Genomic DNA, 21646 nt, shown 5'->3' with positions numbered 1-21646 from the left:
TAATCCACTCATGAATTGATGGGCACTTGGGTTGATTCCACATCTTTGCAATTGTGAATTGTGCTGCAATAAACATTTGAGTGCAGGTGTCTTTTTGATAAAATGACTTCTTTTCCTTTGGGTAAATACCCAGTGGTGGGATTGCTGGATTGAATAGTAGGTCTACTTTTATTTAATAGTACTTTGAGGAATCTCCATATTGTTTTTCATAGAGGTTGTACTTATTTGCAGTCCCACCAACAGTGTATAAGCATTCCTTTCTCTGTGTATTCATGTCGGCATCTATTGTTTTTGGACTTTTTAATAAAAGTCATTCTGACTGGTAAGGTGATACCTTATTGTGGTTTTAATTTGCATTTCCCTGATGATTAGTGATGTTGAGCACTTTTTCATATATTTATTGGCCATTTTTCTATCTTCTTTTGAGAAGTTTCTGTTCATGTCTTTTGCTCACTTTTTAATAGGGCTGTTTGTTTTTTTCCTGCTGATGTGTTTGAGTTCTTTGTAAATTCTGGTTATTAGCCCTTTATCAGATGTGTAGCTTGAGAATATTATCTTCCATTCTGTAGGTTGTCTATTTGCTCTGTTGATTGTTTCCTTAGCTGTGCAGAAGCTTTTTAGTTTAATCAAATCCTATTTATTAATTTTTGTTGTTGCAATGATTGCCATTGGAGTCCTTTTCATAAACTCTTTGCGTAGGCCGATATCCAGGAGAATCTTTCCTACATTCTCCTCTAGAATTTTTATTCGTCTCTCTAGCATCTTACACAGTGCCTACCATGTAGCTGGCACTCAATGAATGCTTGTTGAATGAATGAATGAATAAATGTTCCATATGCAATCATGAAAGAAATACCCTAAAGTTAAGTTCAATAGTTAATCAAGGAAACATTCTCCTCTCACTCTTTAGAGGAGTATATGTTTTCTTATGAGGCCAAAGAGTGGGTCTGAAATGATCTCCTAAAAGGAACTCAGAAGTAAAAAGCAGAACCACTGTCTTACGTGGATTTTAGTTTTTTAAAAAAAATAAATTAGTTTATAAGTTACTTCTAGTGAATCAGTCCTTTTTCTGCTCCTAAACTTATAATTATGAAGGGAGGTATAATAACATTTTCTTGCAAAGAGATTTAGTAATTCTGGCAGTACTTCATTAATCACTTAATCAGTGTTCAAGCAGAACTGATGTCCTTGACATATATAATCAATCTTGATTCTTCCCACATTTGATTTTCATCTTTTTTGAAATCCAACAACTATACACATTAAGGCTTATTTTCACATTATAGTTTTGTTAGAGACATTATACGCATGTAATGACAATCAGAATATTGATACCTACTTTAAGTCTCCTCACAGTATATTTGAAAACAATTGTTTTCTCTTCAGTGAATTTATGGAGATTAATAGTGCTAAGATCAGATTCTATTACAACTTAATGGGAAAATGGGTTTGGGTCATTTTTTTAGCTTAGTATATTTGGAGATAGCATGTTTATTGTTATTGGTGAGCCATAGCTACCACAGCTACTTGTTTATGGTACATTCTGAAGATCTTTCCAAAGCTACATCCTAAAGGCAGCTGGCATGGAAATGTAATAGCATCTCAAAATTCAGCAGCATGGGATTAGGCATGACTAATATCTTCTGTTTTGGAAAGGTATTTTATGACCACTGGTGTGACTATGAAAGTTCTAATTCTGCCACTCTTTTCCTCTTAACACTTAATAATTTGGAAGTTTAAAAAGGTAATTTATTCACCCTAAATTTTAGGTGTATAATTTCCATGTCCACTTATTCACAGACTATCCATTCCCCCATCAACACACTGCTTGTCAACATCATGTATTTTTTTCTTTCTTATTAAAAAAATTGCAGTATAGACTTTACAGGTAGGTAATACAGAAGATCACCAGATGAAGACTCTTAATTCATAATTGCACATGTATATGACCAAATGAGACAAAGATTTTGTTATCCGGTTGTTTGGAGAGTATTTTTCCTCCACGAAAGGTGATAGCATAGTGTCTCAGGATTGTTTTTTAAAAAGTCTGCACCCTTTGGGTGATGCAGAAACTAAAATAAAAATAAGCTTCTGTGCTAGTGATGGAAGAAGAGAAGTCTTTGAGGGATGCTGAGATTAGCACTTTATAGCATTCAACCAGATCTACAGCTGGATCTGTAGATGGAGAATCAGGAAGTCAGAGGAATAGTAATGATGGTAACAACTCACATTTACTGAGGTCGTCCCTCTTCCATGGTGGTATATGGTGTGCTTTGCATAGGTTGTTTAATGGAATATCCTTAACATCCCTGTGAGTTCAGTACCATATACATTCCCAGATCAAAGAGGAAAGATGAGGCTCACAGAGAGATCAAGCAAGCTGCCCAAGGTCACACAGCTGGTCTGTGGCAGGACTGCCTGATTCCAGAGCTCTCAGCCACTACCCAGGTAGTCTATGCACCTATCTTAAGTGTATAAACTGAGGCCCAATCAGTAAGTTGCAGAGCTGGATATATTTGAACATATATATTAGGTAGAAGCTGACCTACAGAACCATTTTAGTAAAATAATTATCCTTCAATAAAAAATTAATGGAACTCTGGACTGGCTAGAAAGTAATTAGTAGGTTACAACAGAAATTAAAGTTAACATTCTACCCAGGCATGAAAAGGTGAAAAGGAGAGTTGGGGAGAAGGTTAATTATCAGAGTCCATATCGCATTGACAAGAGGTGGATTTGATTTTGAATGACTATTACTAATAACCAGACAGACATGGCCTTCATTAGGAAAACAAATTTCCTGATCTAAATGAAATCTCCCTAAAACCATTCATTTTCCCCACCCCCTCCCTTCTCTTTTGCTCTGATATATGGTGATCAAAGCAATTCTCTGACAACCAAGTCAACTCCTCAAATACATGGCTATAAGAAAGGATATCAGTTATTAAATGAGGTATAGCTTTCATTAATACATTGACAATCTTTTTAAATAGTGTCTTAAGTGATTCTGGTTACTGTAAATCAGTTCTCCTTGGCCTGATTAATTTTGGAAATACCAAAAGAACTTTTACCAAAAGGAAGCATTGTTCCCTCACACAATGCATGCAGTGGCTTGTCCTGCATGATTGCAAACCTGCCTGTCCCTATACTGCCCCGGCCACATGACATGACCAACCCTAAACCCCAGCCATGTTAAGGGAACCAGATAATGTCCCTTCAGAGCTTTGAAGAATAGACAGGAAGTAAACTATAAGAGGAGAGTCCAGCTAATGGGAGAACAAAAGAGCCCTTGGACCTGACCAGACGTTGCGAGCTGAGGTAACTTCAGGAACCATAGGCCCAAGCAGCAGCTGCCGGCGTATTTAATCGGCGTCAAGCACTTACTGAACTTCTACGGTGCGCTCAGTACGCTCTGTGCTTACACCAAAGAAATGAGGTGTGATTTCCATCTTTAAAAATCCCGTGAAAACAAGTTCATAATTGTGTGTAATAGGCGCCTTCCAGGCCAGGAACTCGAGGTAAGGTCAGGTAGCAGGCAGGTGGCTAATGTGTATTCCCCGGCTGGGTCCTGCCAGCTTTTCCACAGGAAGCTCACCCAAATCCCTTCTTCTGGCTCCAGGGGGAAGAGCTCCAGAGTGTGACACAAAGTGCTTTATTGTGTTATGGCACAATATTTGTGAAATAGCACAAAATGTGCTGTTACCAGTCCTCACTCTGTCCAGCTGTGGAGCGTGCCTTCTCTGTCAGCACTAGGCCCGAGTGGAGTGGCAGGTAGCCCTTGCTCCTGTGTGGCCAGTGGGGTCTTAGGTCAGAGGTCTCCCGTTAGCTCCAGTAAGTCCTTTTATGCTTCCAAAAAACTCTTCTGTTTTGTGTGAATAAAGCCCTTCCGGTGGATCCTCCCCAGCAACTCCAGATCTGTTCAAAATGGCTGGCAGCCGTGATGTATCACAGCTAAGACATACACACTGGGATCCTTCTGACACTGGATAATTACATGTGAAATTTCATGCCACATCTTTCATTTTTTCTGTTTCAGATAAAGGAATATTCATTATCCAAAGTGAGAGTCTCAAGAAATGCATTCAAGCCGGGAAATCTCTACTGACCCTGGAGAACTGCAAGCCTCCGAATAAGCACATGCTGTGGAAATGGGTCTCAAACCACCGCCTCTTTAACGTAGGAGGCAGCGGTTGCCTGGGCCTCAATTTATCGAATCCGGAGCAGCCATTGAGCTTGTATGAGTGTGATTCCTCCCACGTTTCCCTGGGGTGGCGCTGTAACAGGAAGATGATCACCGGCCCGCTCCGGTACGTGGTCCAGGTGAAGCACGACAACATTGTGGTGGCCTCATGGAAATATCTTCATAAGTGGATTTCCTATATGTCAGGTGGCGGAGACATTTGCGAATATCTGCACAAAGGTAAAAATAATTTAAATCAAAATACCCGCAGAGGGGTATACTTCAAAAGTTTGCCCATAAGTAAAGATTCGTAAAGCATTACGTGAAAGAAGTACACAAAGCCTGGAACATCAGGGACTTCTTGTAAATACATTTTAGTTGCTTCCTTGCTTACGATAAAAGAGTTGCTAGAGTTTTAGAGTGGACGTGCTAAACTCTGAGAACTGTTCAGAGTTTAAAGGTACTGGGAGAAAAACATTTAACTTTGGAAATCAATGGAAAAGAAGAGAAAGTACAAGTGGACAGGAGGGAGAGAGAAAAGGAAGGTGGAAGGAAAAGATCTTTGAAGTGAAGACTTTTGTCAGGACAAATATGATAACCTTCCCTGCCACATTTTCTCATGTTATAGGAACTCAGCACCCCCAATGGAGGTGTGTCTGCAGGGCCCCTCCAATGCCTCCTGGTGCCTGGTTGGCATCCATGTGATGGTCATGTCACAAGGCACTTGAAGATAGATGACAGACCATCATCGGGCATCATTTGATGTGTGGCAAGCATGGTAGTTGAGAAGCATGGCTTATAGGAGACTTTAGTTTTTCATAATTCTTTTATTTTTGCCATTTTTGAACAGGAAAAAAAAATAAAATAAAGAAAATCATGTAGTTAAATCCTGAAACCTCAAACTTGTCCCTCAAGGTTTGTTTGGTAGCTCTCTTCATCCATCCATCCATCCATCCATCCACCCATCCATTTGTCCATCGCACATTTGTCGGGCACTGACTGTTGATCAGGCACAGTGCTAGGCACCTGGTTTTCAAAAGCCAGCAAGATAGATGTGGTCCCCCCGTTGTGGTGCTCTGTAGAATTATGTCTTAATGAGAGGATAGCCTCCTCAGAACTCTATACCAGTTTTAGGAAGCAGAGCAAGGAACTCCTAAGGTTCAAGGCAGAACTTTATCCTGTAGCTAGAAGGTATGAGTAAAAAGAGAGCCAAGAGCAAGACATTTTTGGTTCTTACTACAAGAAAGCAAGTGCTGCACACCAGTACTCCAGATAATCTACAGATCTAAGGAAGAACTTGATAATTTTGCATTATTTTAACTTTTTAGCCATATACACACACTCACTGTGTATGCAGGGGAAGAGTAGAGTAGAGAGGCCAAGGTCACAGCCCTTGGTGAGCTGACGCTCCAGCACTTCCCTGAATCCTCTCCCATCTGGCCTCCGTGCTCTTCCTCATTCACCCCACACCTGCTTGTCTCTGGTCTTTGTCACTTGCTATTCCTTCCGCTGGAACAATGCTTTTCCAAAGACTTGCGCCCTCGTTTCACCTAGTGATTCAGAGAGGCCTTACACTGCCCGTCCCATCCAAAGCAGTGCCCTCCGCCCCATCAGACGCACTCACTGTACACACAGCCACTCTGTCTTCTTGTCCTATTTTATTTTTCTTCATGGGCACTTATCACTAGCTGAAATTATATCATACATTTGTTTGCATATTTGCTTTCCCTGTCTTTTCCTCACCAGAAGAGAAGTTCCGTGTGATGGAACTTTTGCTGGTTTGTTCTCTGCTGTGTACCCAGTGCTGGGCATATTAAATAATAAATATTTATCGAATGAATAAATTAATAAACGCCTATGAAATTATTGAGCGTTAGGTGCTGATGGCTGATATATTTGAGGACTGGGAGATATTTCGAAGTAAAATCTCCACTAAATTTTCCTTCTCATCCGTTCATAAACGTGAACGTTACTGGACCAACCAGCTCACCGTTGTAAATGCACAAGTAGATAGATGTATAAACAACCCATATCTCAGCACTTCCTCTGAGCCCCGTACTCAGTCTAGGACTTCCACTGACATGAGACAGTGAGGACCTGAGGGCTCGCTCTGGCGTAGGGAGTACCTGCCCCTATGAGTCTTTCAGTTGGTAAAAAAAAATGCACTAAATATATGGCAGTTTCCAAGATAAAGCTGACATTATACTTAACTGACTTTGTAAATTTCTTTCTCCTAGATTTGTACACAATCAAAGGGAATGCCCACGGGATGCCATGTGTGTTTCCCTTCCAGTATAACCATCAGTGGCATCACGAATGTACCCAGGAAGGTCGGGATGACAACTTACTGTGGTGTGCCACGACAAGCCGATATGAAAGAGATGAAAAGTGGGGATTTTGCCCAGATCCCAGTAAGAATAAATATAGTCTTCTCCATATGTCATGAATGAATCAAAGATGATTAGAAACTTATCTGTATCTAAAGAAAAGTACTGGGATTCATATATTGAAGTCTGAATAAGCACTCTGATGCTATTAATCCAGATTTTGATTTTGGGTTTGTTTTTGCCTTGAAAAGACAATTCTGATGTATATTCTGTTTTTCTTTACATTCAAAGGACGTTAATTAGCCATTCTTCATTAAGCTCAGTGCACGAGGATGCTTTAACCGGAATCAAATTATAATACTCCGTGATCTCATTAATCCCAGCTTCCCGGCAGGATACTTAGAAGAAAAAAAAAAACTTAATTGCATATAAAGCCCCGTTATCCTTTCAATCTGCTGCCTCTTATGAGCTGCCTTGATTTCTCCACATCCAGGCTGCTTGTCTTGCCCATTGTCAAGTCCAGGCCTCAGCTGGCCCCTTGATGGTCTTTCTAAAATCTCAGTTGCCCTCATCATTTCTTGACAATGGGTTTTCATCTTAACTCCCTTTTCTTACTACTCACTTTCTAGCTATAACCTCAAAATCTTTTTCTTTTCTTATCTTGATTTCCAAGGTCCAGTGACAGCTGCAATGTTTTAACTTTTTTCAGTTAGTGCTTTATTTTATTTTATTTTTATTTAGCTAAATAAAGTTTCCAATTGTTCCTAAGTATTGGGGAATATTTATATATACCTTCTATTTCTATATTCAGTTTCCTTCACCTTGGTTTCTGCAAATCGTAGAGTACAGTTTTTACAGTCTCTTCATCTTCCATGCCTACCTCCCCTCCACATGTGTAATAAAATACAACAAATAAATTTGAAACAGAATCAAATGGAAGAGACTAACTCCAAAGAATCTGATTTATAAATTATCTGTAGAATTGTTTTCTAATCCAAGAGCCGGTATGGCTTAGTAAACAAGAAAGAGTGAAGGCTTTGAAGTCAGAAAAGTCAAGATCCGAGTCCTGCTTCCCTCCAGCAATGAGATTTTGGGAAAGTATCTCCATCTCTTCGGGCCTCAGTTTCCTCAGCCATGAAATATAGATAATAGCAGTATCTGTTAGGGCTATTGTGCAGATTCACTTAAGTGAGGCATCCATGGCACTTTTCATAGTACCTGGCACACAGTAAACACTCGCAAGGGTCAGCCATTGCCCCACCATCACCACCACCATCACCATCATCATCATCATCAAACCCAATTTATCTTTTCAGCTTACACTTCTCAATCAATGATCCCTCCTCTTTGGTGTCAGTCAACAAGCACTAGGCGTGATGGTGAATACCAAGAGTTTTAGGATTTAGGATCCTCACTTCAAAGAACTTGGCATCTACCTGGAAGACAGGACAGACAGGTTTGATCTATGCCAGAAAATGTAGACTATATTTGATATGCTTCTCTAGAATCACCTGGGAGATAGATAAATATGCATATCCTGGAACCTAAGCATCTGCATTTTTGACAAGTGCCCTAGGTAATCTTGATGCAGATATTTCCTCATCAAATAACTCACAATATGCAACATACATCTATATACATGGAGTGATACTAAGACATTTAACAACCAACATGGTACAGGCAATTGAGCAATCCAAATGGAGACCTTATTGTGGGGGTTGGGAGTTCCAGTCGCCCACTGCTGTTATTAACCCCTTAGCGGCTAGAATGTGAGGAGGGGGAGGTGCAGGGAAGGCTGGGGCAGCAGGCAGCACTAGAGGAGCTCAGCTATTGGTTGCCTATTCACCAAACGGCATGAAAACATTTTATTTAATACCTGTCAGGTCACCAGCCTTCCCTATCTGAATCTGAACATATGTGTGTAGGTGAATATGCATGTAATCCCTATACTCCTTGGATTACTGAGCCAGATGTCATATTAATATTATTTGCATCATCTCTTCTCTTTCCATTTCCATCTCGAATAGATGTCATTATTAAAACCAAATAAATGAACCAGTACCAATAAAATTAACACATACTTTACATGGTTCTAATAATACTAGGGACTTTTTTTAAACTACAGCATTCTCCTTAAGATTCTGAGAAGAGCCCTGTCACCATCCTCTGTCACTTGTAGCCAATTATAGTTTCGCCAGTGGAAGCCTGGGTTCAGTGGTGCCAGGGCTTTTCATTCCCAAGACTATCTATTTGTTCAGCTCAGAAGCTTCCTCCGCTTGACAGCCTGCCAGATTCCAGCTCTCCTGACCTTTACCACAACCAGTAGAGAGCATGTTTATTTGCACAGTGCTAAATTACAGTTCCAGTTTTCTTCCTTTCTTGTTACTTTTGGTTCCTGGTGGCCAATATAACTCAAAATGACGTGTCAGAGACTGAAATCTGAGCCAGCTGATAGCTCTTTCCATGCTGTCAATAAGTGGATAGGACAGAGAGGAGTGAATGGATTAAAGGAAAGGTTTGTGCTTCTGTCTCTTGTCTTTCTCACATGGAAGTTTTTCGATATCTCAATGTAAAATGATGTTGCCTTTTTGAAAAAAAAAGTTCATTATAAGTGAGCAAAATTTAAATTTAGTACTAATAAACACATACACAAACACACTAGCAGAGAAGGATGTGTGATAAATCATCTTCAGAAATAAAGATATAGAGGAATCTCTCTTCGTTTGTTTAGAGGCAATTCTGGGCCATGCTAGGCCTTTTTTGATTTGTGTGTCTTACCAAGAAAGGAGAGTCACAGTTAGTTTGAGATATTTTTAGGATACCAACCTCTGAAATGATCTGATTGCCCTTGAACCTTATTCAGTTGATATAATTTTGGTCAGTAACTTGAATGACATGACAGAACAAATTGGTACCAATACATGTACAATTGCCAACCTCACCTGAGCCCTCAACATAGATCAGCAAAGCTGTATGTCTCTCTGTCATGTGATCTCTCATACCCCACAGGGACCATTCCAACCTCTCTATTTTCCTCTAACTTCTAACCCTACCTTCTATCCTCCTTCCTCATTCTTATCAGATGACCTTAATTCCTACCTCATAATGACAAAAGAATCCGTGAGGCAAGGTGAGTTCTGACAACTCCCTGCTCCCTAACCTTTAAGGCTACCTGGATCAGTACCCATCTTTTTACCTCCATCCTGTACAAGAGGATGATGTTTCTCCTCCTCCCTAGAGCAAATCTCTCTATCTGGGCTCTAGAGCCTCCTGTCCAACCTTTTCCAACCTGTATCTCAGTGGCTGTCAGAGTATGGTTCCCATTCCAGCAGCATAAGAATTCCCTATGAGTTTGCTAGAAATGCAATTTATCAATCACTCCCAAGACCATTATATCAGAAATTCTAGAAGCACAGCCCAACAATTTGTGTTTTAACAAGACTTCTAGGTGATTACAATGCATACTCCCACTCTACTGAGTCCTTACCATTAGCAGTTAAGCCTATTCAAATCCAGCCCGAGAGATGAATAGATGTTATCAAGATGGAAAGTGGGTTGGGGGTGAGATATCCATACAGCGGTGCATCGTGCAGCCATGTGCCAAGGACGGGTTGGGGAGGCAGTGGTCAGTACTGGTTGCAGGCAATAAAGGGGCTACAATGTTTGAATAGAACTAAAAATAATAATGAAACCAACTGAAGGTCAGTCTGCTTTCGATTCACCATGCTCTAACAATTCTAAGCAATGTCAGTGATAAAATACTCCTACATGTCCAGTTTGACTGCTATCCCACTCCCAACCCTCAGCATGTCACTAACCAAATGTCTGAAGGTTTTGAAGAGGGAAAGAAGTTATTGCCTTCTAAGAAAGACAATGTGGCAAAAGTACAGTGATCAAGAGAGAGAGAAACAAGGCATTCTGAAAAGGTATACAGAGACTGACTCATGCAGATGCTAGATAATTCAGGGTATCATAAAGGTAAGGATTTAGCTAATTCTAAGTGCAAAGGAAAGCCAGAAAAGGGTTTTAAGCAGGGGCATGATGATGATTTAAAAATTTTAAGGGATCACTCTGGCTCCTTTATAGCAAATAGCTTGGAAGGGAGCAGTAGGGAAATCCTAGAGACCAGAAATGAGGCTAGAGCCAGAGTCTGGGCCAAGAAGAGTGGTTCTTGGGTTAGGTGGTAGCAAAGGGGATTGGAGAAACATGGACATATTGAAGATCTAATTTAGAGATACACTGCACAGGCCTTGGTTGTTGGGAGCTCAGCTGGGCTGGAAAGAGAGCTGAGCTGACAGGTGTTGGAGTAGCTGATTAAAGCAACAGGTCAAAAATGGAAGAGTTAAGCCTTTAATCACATACTGTACTGGTATAAGCAAGAGTCTAAAACAAGGAATCACGAACTGCCTCTGTGCCATTTTCCCCCAGGGAATAGCACACCTATTGAGGGTTGGGTGGATCAGCACAGACATGGAGTTCAGCTCACTGCTGAGCGAGCCCTGGACAAAATGCTTTTCAGTTTTGTGGACTCTGGGGTCAGGTGTAAGGTGATGGGGAGGAGCTAGGATTGGAAAAGTACTGGGTACTGAGTCTGAGTGGGGAAAATGTCTTCGAGGTTTTCCCTCCTTCCCAGTCAACCCCAACCTCAGCAGAGTTACCTGAAGAAGACCTTGGCCCAAGGCCTCACATATAAATAAATCTAGGAATGAAGGCACCTGGGCTAGGAATGCAAATATGCAAAAAGCATGACGGGCTTGAGGGGCCGAAGTGCTTGACTGCGACTCCCTTTAGAAACTGCAATGTACTGCCTGTGCACCAAGTCTGGGGTAGGAGGGCAGCTTTCCCTGGTAAGGCCTGCCAGGTAAAGCCTTGGTAATCGCCTATGGCCAGGCCTCGGAAATCACATACAGGTTTTTAACTAGAAGTTGGACTCCTCACTGGTAAGGACAGACTTGGAGGATAAGGGAGAAAGTGAGGTATTAATTCAGACCCCAGGTTTCCAATATATGTGGCTAAATTATAGAGATACAGATTTGGGAGAGAAAGTTAAGTACTATTCAGGTTGGGACATATTATGTGTGAATCAGTCATGTGGCAATGTGGACTGGGCAGTTAAACATACTGGTCTCTGTATTTGGGATTTACAGGAAATAAGTTGAGCAGCCTAAAGCATGTAGAATAGAAAGGAAGGGGACACAGGGCCAAGTTTTCAGATCTCCAACATTTAATGTGAGTAGAGAAGAAAGAATGAGCAAAGGAGACTGCAAGGGGCAGCCAGAGAGGTATGACAGGAGCCACATGTGCAGTCAAGAAAAGAAAGTAAGTCAGCAAAGGAGAAGGAGCTCAACCTGCCAAATGCTGCTGAAGGGCCTGATTTGCCACGGTCTGAAACTAAGCGGTCATTGAATTTGATAGCACACAGGTCATTGATGGCCTTAGTGAGATATACTTTAGTTGCCAGATTGAGCGGATTAAACAGTAAATGGAAAATTAGAAGAGGATGGAACACTTCCTAACTCATTCCATGAGGCCAGTATTAACCCTGATACCAAAATCAGACAAAGACATTGAAAGAAAACTGCAGACCAATATCTCATATGAATATAGATGCAAAAATCCTCAACAAAATACTAGCAAACAAACCCTAACAACATATAAAAAGAATTATATACCATGACCAAATGAAACTTATCCAAAGAATGCAAGGTTGGTTTAAAATCTGAAAATCCATTAATGTAATATTCGTGTCAATAGAATAAAGAACAAAAACCACATAATCATCTCAATAGACACAGAAAAAGCACTTGATGAAATTCAACACTTCTTCATTGAAAAAAAAAAACTTTAAAAACTAGGAACAGAAGGCAATTTCCTCAACCTGATAAAGGATGTTTATGAACCCTATGAAAAACCCATAGCCAACAAACCTAACGGTGAAAGACTGAACACTTTCCCTGCTAAGATCAGGACTGAGACAAGGATGTCCACTCTTAACCACCTGTATTCAACATTATACTGGAGGTTTCTAGCCAGGATGAGTAGGCAAGAAAATTAAATAAAATTCATCCAGATTGAAAAGGAGGAAGTAAAACTCTCTATTTGCAGATGGCATGATCTTGCACATGTAAAATCCTAAGGAATCCACTAAAAAACTATTAAAACTAATAAATGCATCCAGCAGTTCACAGGATACAAGATCAATATACAAAAAGTAATTGTTATTTTTATAAAGTAGCAATGAACAATCCAGAAATGAAATTAAAAAAACAATTCCATTCATAGTACCATCAAAAAAAATAAAATACTTAGGAAAAATATTAACAAAACAAATAAAAATCTTATACTCTAAAAACTACAAAACATAGTTGAAAGAAATTAAGGAAGATCTAAATGAATGGTAAGACATCCTCTGTGCATGGATCAGAAGATTTAATATTGCTGAGATGGCCCTACTCTATGGCAATCCCCATCAAAATTTCAGCTGACTTCTTTGCGTAAGTTGACAAGGTTATCTTAAAATTCATATGGAAATTTAGAGGACCCTGAATCATGAAAAAGGACAAAGTTGGAGGACTCACGTTTACCAATATCAAAACTTTTAGAAAGCTACAATAATCAAGACAATGTGGCACTGACAAAATGTAGTAGAATCGAGAGTCGACATTTATGGTGAATTGATTTTTTGACAAGGGTGCCAAGACAATTCAATGGAAAAAGAATAGTCTTTTCAACAAATGGTACCGGGAAAACTGGATATCCACATTCAAAAGAATGAATTTGGGCCTCTAAGTCTCTCCTTACATAAAAAAAATAACTCAAAATGTATCAAAGACTTAAATGGAAGAGCTCAAACTATGTAATATAAAACTCTTAGAAGAATACATGGGGTAAAGTTTCATGATCTTGGATGTGGCAATAGATTCTTATATATGACACCAAAACACAAGCAACAAAAGAAAATATAGATAAATTGAACTTCATCAAAATTAAAAACTTTGGAGCTTCAAAGTATACTATCTGCCGGGCGCGGTGGCTGCTCACGCCTGTAATCCTAGTACTTTGGGAAGCCGAGGCGGGTGGATCGTTTGAGCTCAGGAGTTCGAGACCAACCTGAGCAAGAGCGAGACCCCATCTCTACTAAAAATAGAAAGAAATTGGCCAAACAACTAAAAATATACAGAAAAAATTAGCTGGGCATGGTGACGCATGCCTGTAGTCCCAGCTACTTGGAAGGCTGAGGCAGTAGGATTGCTTGAGCCTAGGAGTTTGAGGTTGCTGTGAGCTAGGCTGATGACACGGCACTCTAGCCCAGGCAACAGAGTAAGACTCTTGTCTCAAAAAAAAAAAAAAAGTACACTATCGAGAAAAGGAAAAGACAGCCTACAGAACGGGAGAAAATATTTGCAAATCATGTATTTTATAAATGATTTATATCTATTAATAGAATACATAAAGAACTCTTACAACTCAATAATAAAAAGAGAACCCCATTTGAAAATGAGTAAAGTATCTGAATAGACACTTCTCCAAAGACTTAAAAATGGCCAGTAAGCACATGAAAAAATGCTCAACATCATTGGCCATCAGGAAAATTCAAACAAGAACCACAATGAGATACCATTTTACACCCACTACGATGCCTACAATCAAAAAGACAGAAAATAGCAAGTGCTGGTGAGGAGGTAGAGAAATTGGAACCCTCATCCATTGCTCATCCATTGCTCATCCCTTGCCAGTAGGATTGTAAAATGATACTGCTGCTTTGGAAAACTTCAGTTCCTCAAAAGGTTAAGCATAGAGTTAGTTACCTTATGACCCTGCAGTTCCACTCCTAGGTATATACCCAGGAGAAATGAAAACATAGGCCCACACAAAAACCTGTACCCAAATGTTCGTAGCAGCATTACTCATAATAGCCAAAAAGCAAAAACAACCCAAACATCTATCAACTGAGGATTGCATAAACAAAGTGTGTTCTATAAAGGAAATGAAGTACTGGTGCATGCTACAACATAGATGACCCTTGGCAACATCATGCTAGGTGAAAGAAGCTGGTCACAAAAGACTGCACATATAATTTCATTTATATGAAATGTCCAGAATAGGCAAATCTGCAGAGACAGAAAGTAGGTTAATGCTTGCCTTGAGCTGGGGATGGGGTGGGGATTGAGGGGAAAGGGGAGTGACTGCCAACAGGTCCTGGGTTTCTTTTTGGTATGATGGAAATGTTCTAAAATTGATTGTGGTGATGGTTGCACAATGCTTTAAATATACTAAAACCATTGAATTGTATACTTTAAAAGAGTGAATTTACATGATATATGAATTATATCTCAACAAACTATTTTTTAAAAGACAGGGAGATGAGGAATTGGAGAGACTATGTATTTAAAAGTATGTGACTAGTGAGGGTAGAGAGAAGCCAGTGATGGGGATGGGGAGGTTGGGGGGGTGGTTTTTTTCTTATTTTTAAGGCTGAGGGATGCTAGGCCATCTTTGAATGCATCTGGAAATGGTTCAACAGAGAGAGGCTGAAGATGCAGGAGAGTGAAGGCAACTGGTGGAGCATAGATGGTCTCTCAGAAGGCAGAAGGAAGTGGGGTCCAGATCACAGATAGACAGACTGGCCTTTTGTAGACGGAAAGACAGTTTCTCCAGAAGAGGAAAGTGGTAGAGGACAGCACAGGTCCACAAAGGTCGATGGATTAGGTGATGGGAGAAAATGAGGAGAAGCTAGTCCGGTGGCTCTGACTTTCTGCTCTCTGAAGGGGGGAAAGAGTGAGAGGCTTGGACAACAGGGAAGGTGTGTGCTGGGTATTGTGGCTGTGGGGAGGGCAAGCTCACTAGAGAAAACTAGTAAGGTCTCCAGGAAGTACTGGGGGTGGTTGATAATGAAAGGATCAGAATGACTTCCTTGGGCTCCTGTAGCCCATGCCTCCCAGCTTTCTTCTTTCCTTTATGGCCATCACTTCTCAGCTTCCTTGGATAGCATTTCTACCTGTACCCAGTAACCTTTCTACGCTCATGGGCACACTTGGGGAGTAATAGCATGAACAAAATGGAACATGGTGCTTACTTTCCTGACACCTTCATGCTATCAGGAGAAACAGACCATCAACAAGCAATCACGTAATACGTCATTTAATTTCACTTGTGATTGGGGCTACCAAGGATCCTGTAGGTCATTGAGAGAGTGCATAGCAAGAACTCCTAACTTGGTCTGGTGTCCCTTTTACATGAGATTTCTCAGCACAGCACTTTGCAGGGAGCAGATATTCAATAACTATTTACTGATTATATGAAAGACCAAAGAGAAAGAAAAAAAATAGTAACTTTGCGGCTTGGAGTTCAATAGCTGCTCTGATAATGTAAGTATTCCTTTTTCTAAAAAAAGGAATTCAATAATTTTTAAAAGTGGCAAGAAACAGTACACCCGGGACATGGGCAAAACTGTATACTTAGGGGAAAAAACAGGCCACATTAATAGAGAAGGAGGAATGGCTGAATCTCAGTCACTATCTGTAATAAAATCAGTGTTGACATGAATACACCTCAGTTCATTAAAAGAGAGGTGTAGTTAGGAGAGGAAAAATCACCTGTTTTATAGCATCATGCAAAAGCAATCTCTCATCAAATAACAGGAGATTCAAAAATAATATATGACACAATTGCTTCCCTCAAGGAGCTCATAATTCAGTGATAGAAGAGATAATATAAAGACAACCAAAGATGCAAAGAAATATAATAATAGGATTCTGGCCCTTAAATTAGAATTTTTCAAGAATAATTAAGCATGCCTGAGACACCAGTCTTTAGTCCTTGGAAAGAGAGATTATCTATACATGCAAATGCACCAGGCCAAGAGTGGAGCCCGTGATGGGTAGGTTCCAGGGAGCAGTCTCTGAGCCAGAGGTTAGCATGCAGGAGGATTCTTGGGGAGTCCTCTCAGGATCCGTTCTCGCGGAAGGGAAGGGAAGAGAGCAGGATTGCACGGAGGGAGTGGGATGCAGCCTGACAACCCCTAGACCAACCCTATGAGGAGTTCTCAAGATGGGGTGGCCCTTCAGAGCTGCCCCTGCTCAGGGTTTGTAGGGTGCCTTGTATCACGGCACTGACCAGTCATGGTCTGCTGGCTGCCCTCGGGAAGGGAGAATGACACCAGGCAAAGAGACTCTTCAGCCAAAGCAATCCTTGGAGAAGGCTTTCACTGGGGAGTGTTTGATGGCAAGTGGGAATAAGTCCTCCAGTCCTGAAGGGGGATTGGGGCAGCACACCACAGTGTCCACTGCAGCATTTTCATTCCATTTGTCACTTACCACCTGCAAATGAGATTCGTGGAGTGACATGCAGCCCACCTAGAGAAGCAGAGGAAGCACTTGTGTGCACGCTGAACTTGTAAGCATGTCCCTGCTCCCCCTTCATGGTCTCTGCTATCGCACAGGCTGAATACGGCTGAACGGGCGTCCAGTAACAGTGTATTGCCCATCTCAGGGAAGGCCAGGCGTTTTAACTGAAGACAGTCTCTAAGGATTCCATCTCAATGGGGAAATTTCAGCCACCAAGGCAAAATGGGTACTGACAAGTTCCCCTCTCTTTCCCGTTCCTTTCTCTTCCTTTCCGTCAGTGTTACTTGGTAATAGCCTTGTCTCCTGCCCTCCTTCACTCTTGGATCATTTTATATAAATACGTGTATCAGTCAGGAAACTCTATAAACAACTTTAGATTTATATGTGATTTAATAACTTCTGGTTAACTAACTTGGTTCTGGGTAACGCATGTTGTGACCAGACATGAAAACAAACTTTCCACATTTCCCAAGGGAGCCGACTAACTAAGTATTATGGGAAAAAGAAAACAGATGAAAAAGATTTCATTGTCAAATAAGTTTGAAGTACACTGAATTAAAACTAAGCATGGCTTTACTATAGAACTTCTCAGAGACTTTAATATGCTAATGTACATGGCGAATTTCCCAGAGGACTCTATACATGCATTATGTCCCAGATTTTCTTGGGGAGCCTCCTTGAAGTTGTCTTACTTTGATGACCAGACTCTGGGAAAGGCTGTTCAAGATTTTAGCTGGTTGCCTGTCTATCAGTTTCATTTATGCTGTGGTATGGTTCACATTTTCTACATTCTGCAATTCTTTGGCTGAGTTTGATTTCAGTAATTATTATGGCTCCTTAGTTCACCTTGGGGTTTGATTGAAAATTTTAGCAAAAGCATTCAACCTAGTTCTTAATTTTCTATTATTTCAAGAAACTTCAGATTTCAGAGCCACCCTTCCTACTTTATTAAATTTACTTTTAAGCATTCTATGCAGTCTTTCTCTAACGTCTTATATGTAGATTTTACTTCTATTCCTCTTGGTCAAAAGAACTTTCTCAAACTAAACATCAGTGTTCTGTGCTCAATATTTACTTGAAAACTTGTGCTCACTCTTGACTCATATTTCTACTGTAACCCTTTTATTTCATCTAGCGTTTTGGTATTTGGGGAGAAATGCTTTTTGAAACATTTGTGTCTATCTGAAATAAACCTTTAAATTCACATAGCTTTCAATTTAAAGTTCTAAATGCTGGCTTCTTGAAGAACTCAGATGTTATTTTCACAAATACTTCACTTGTATTTCCTTCTCTTAAAACCAGTTTCTGTTATTATCCTGGAAATGATCAGAGCTTCTTTACTGATACTTTCTTGAATTTTCTTAGGAAAAGTTGAAGAGTTGAATCATGGAAGAGTTTAACCATATGTTATTAATGGGATGACGATGCAGATTTCTTCACAAAGACCTAGTCAAGAATAGATAAGGCACTACAGTGCCTTAGAGGTTACAAGTTGTAATAATTCCATTCAAGTTCATCTTAGAAATATGTTGCTGTATAAATAAAATAAGACTTTGTTTCCAGCCTCTGCAGAAGTAGGTTGTGACGCTGTCTGGGAGAAGAACCTCGATTCACACATTTGCTACCAATTCAACCTGCTTTCATCTCTCTCTTGGAGTGAGGCACATTCTTCATGCCACATGCAAGGAGGTGCTTTATTAAGTATTGCGGACGAAACTGAAGAAAATTTCATAAGGAGTAAGTAGGTGAATCATGCATATTGGTATCGCTACAATAAAATGTTGTCAAAAGTGATATCCACGTATACAAAAAATATATTTTGAAAAATAGTTTTTTAAAAAATATTTTTCTTGTCTTAATATGGCCCAAACTCTCACCCAGAATTTTCCCATGAACACTGGGCCATTCCATTTGGCACTCAGTCATGGCTTTCTTACTTTATTCCCCTTGGAGAAGCGAATTTGAAGCCACCACAAGGGACCCAGGAAAGTTGCGCTTCTATCAGGTGGATCAAGTAGACTGCTCCGTTTAAGTACTGATTCTTGCTCTTCTGGAGACCTTAACCATTCAATTTCCATTAATAAACAATTAAGCAGTTTATTAAACAAAATCTTATCTATCACTCACTGTGTATGAGTATATCATAGGCCTTCTGGTAGATGCCAAAGAACTTACTTTTAATGGGAAAGCAAAGGCACACCCATGTTAACTAACAGCATAACACAATAATATAAGATTTTAAAAGAGTTCACCCATCAACTAAACTCTCCTCTTACTTCTCCTTTATAGATTAAATGTGTATGTATATGCTTAAGTATACCTCTTCTAAAATTTTTTGAAACATTAGAAGGTGTCACAAAATTAATCAATTTCATTAGAAGTGGTGGCTACTATTTTTTTCAAATTTCCTTGCATATGTAGTATATATATTTTAAAATAATTTTTTAAATTGAGTTATACAGAAAGAAAAACATACGAAAAAGTTCCCGTAGTTCTGCAATCCACAAATAATCGTGTCTTTCTGCAAAAATATATAAATGCATGTGTATATGTGTAGTAGCTACAAAAAATGGTGTTGTATAAAAACGAAATGGCTATTACACCATGGTTGGGAGGAGGGAACAGAGAGGCACCTGCCTGGGTTTGAATCCTGCCTCTACCACTTCCTAGCAGGATTACTTAAGAAGGTAACTTAATCACTCTGTACTTCAATTTCTCCCTCTACCAAGTGGAAATAATAATAGTGTCTACTTCTTGGGTGGGTTACATCTTATATTGTTGCAAGTGAAATCTTAGAAAAGTGGCTGACACACATAACAAACAGTCAATGTGTATTAACCGTTTGGCAACAACTATGCACACAGTTTGGTAATCTGCTTATGTCATTTACCTGCATATAATGAACATCTGTCTATGTCTATAAATATAGATCTACATCATAATTTTTAGTGGTTATATAGTAATATAGATTAGCAATAATATATTGATCTAATCTCCCCCTATTAGGGATATAGGTTAAATTGTTTATTTTGTTTGTATTTATTTATTTGTTGCTGTTATAAACCATCCCTGCACATACCTTTATGCATAGATTCCCCAATTATTTCTCTACAAGTTTCTAGAAGTGTATTCACTGGATGGAAAATAAGCACACTTTCAAGCCTTTGAAAGTCATTAACGCCTTCCAGGAGAATTGTAACAAATGAATCAACAGTACATGTCTGCCCTACCCCACAGCAATGCAAAAGTGGGGAATTATTATTGAGACTGATTGGAGTAAGTCATAACACAGGAAAACAGCAATTTCCAAAGTCATTATTAGCCTGAAATAGTTTTTATATAAAAGTTTGTACACCATTTATGAATTATAATTGTTATCTATCTTAACTGCCAGGATTTCTCATGAGAGGATTTGGATTTATTTATCAAATTTGAATAACAATTTCAAACAATAAGATATGTCAGAGACTTCCATTTAAATATCTCAGTTCTATAGTTAGTCTTTAGGAACTGTTTAGGAAACCAGAAGTCTATTGATAAAGACAGAAACCTGTTCTGACCAAGGTATTTTTTAATGATGAGAATAGCCTAATGTTTCCTGCTGATTGCTGCTGTATATAGATTATGGTATAAGGAATTATCTAAGCTGCCACAAATGCCAAGAAATAGCCATAGGAATTTAGGTTTGAGTTTGTAATTACAGTATTGTAGGCCAATTTAGTTGCAAAGGTAACGAGACTTTTTTTTACCTTTCTAGACATAGACTATAAATTGCACAATGATTTTTATGTGTATTATTAAAACAATTACACAATGAGTATTCAAAATAATTCCAAGGTAAGAATAATTAAATGTTTTAATATTTTAATTAGATTTTAAAATATCACTGGGCACTTACCCAGATATGAAATGTGGAAATTTCTTCCTGTCTTGTAAATCCATTTCACCTCTTGTCATCATAAGTCCTGTTAAATGATTTAATCCAATGGTGCTATCAAAAGGAGTAATCAAATGAACATTAGGAAGAGACTCCATGTTAATGCGACAGAAACTAGGACGGGTGGGGCCCATGTATAGTGTGCTGTTCCTGTTTAGCAATTTCTGGAGTTTCAAAATCATGAAGTACCTTTATCTCTTTTCTCAAGTGGATGAAGTTCTTGCAGCTTTTCACTATTGTACTAAAATGTCCAATCACTGAGGATGCTGCAGCTTTGTTATATGACTACAATGACCTTCATAACCTGGGTAATCATACAATCTGTCATCTAAACCAAGACTCTTTTGAGAATAAAAGGGGCTGCGATTAATAATTATTCTGGAATTACCAGCATAAACTATGGGTTTTCCAGGAACCCTGGGACGTAGAGTCACCCTATTTATAACCCTTATCTGTCAAGGTCTGAATTTCAGGCTGGGCCCCTGCATCTGGCTTAAAATCAGTTGAACTCTGAAACAGATGAACCACAAGAGAACGATGCTCTCCTTTATAGATTAAGTGATTAAATGGCAACATTTGAAAGTTTCACAAAATTAGCCACTTGCGTTAAAAGTTTCTGACACTGGGTTTTTTTTTTAATTTCAAATTTTACTGCACAAGTAATACATGTTTATTCTAGAATAATTTTTTTAAATTCAGGTGCACAAAAAGAAAAATCGAATAAAATTTTCCCTTAATTCTACAATGCCAATAGTCACATTTTTCTGCACAGGCATGTCAATGCATGTGTTCATTCATAGCATCTATAACAAAATGGGTATTGAATTAAACCAAGAGTTGTTGTGGTGCTATGGTT

General features: G+C 39.3%; 1 protein-coding gene across 1 annotated transcript in view; it reads left to right on the top strand.

Moving 5' to 3' along the window:
• Positions 1–21646, top strand: part of PLA2R1 (phospholipase A2 receptor 1, 180kDa) — a 140275-nt gene that overhangs the window by 12995 nt on the left and 105634 nt on the right. Inside the window, exons 2-4 of the mRNA XM_012655814.1 lie at positions 4037–4420; positions 6418–6591; positions 18417–18590. Of these exons, the coding sequence (XP_012511268.1) occupies positions 4037–4420; positions 6418–6591; positions 18417–18590 (732 nt within the window). The remainder of the gene's footprint in view (positions 1–4036; positions 4421–6417; positions 6592–18416; positions 18591–21646) is intronic.

The sequence above is a fragment of the Propithecus coquereli genome, unplaced genomic scaffold (genome assembly GCF_000956105.1).
Source record: "Propithecus coquereli isolate 6110/MARCELLA unplaced genomic scaffold, Pcoq_1.0 Scaffold49, whole genome shotgun sequence".
Taxonomy (NCBI): domain Eukaryota; kingdom Metazoa; phylum Chordata; class Mammalia; order Primates; family Indriidae; genus Propithecus; species Propithecus coquereli.
The sequence above is the reverse complement of the archived record's forward strand: the minus strand, read 5'-3'. Positions and strand labels throughout refer to the sequence as shown.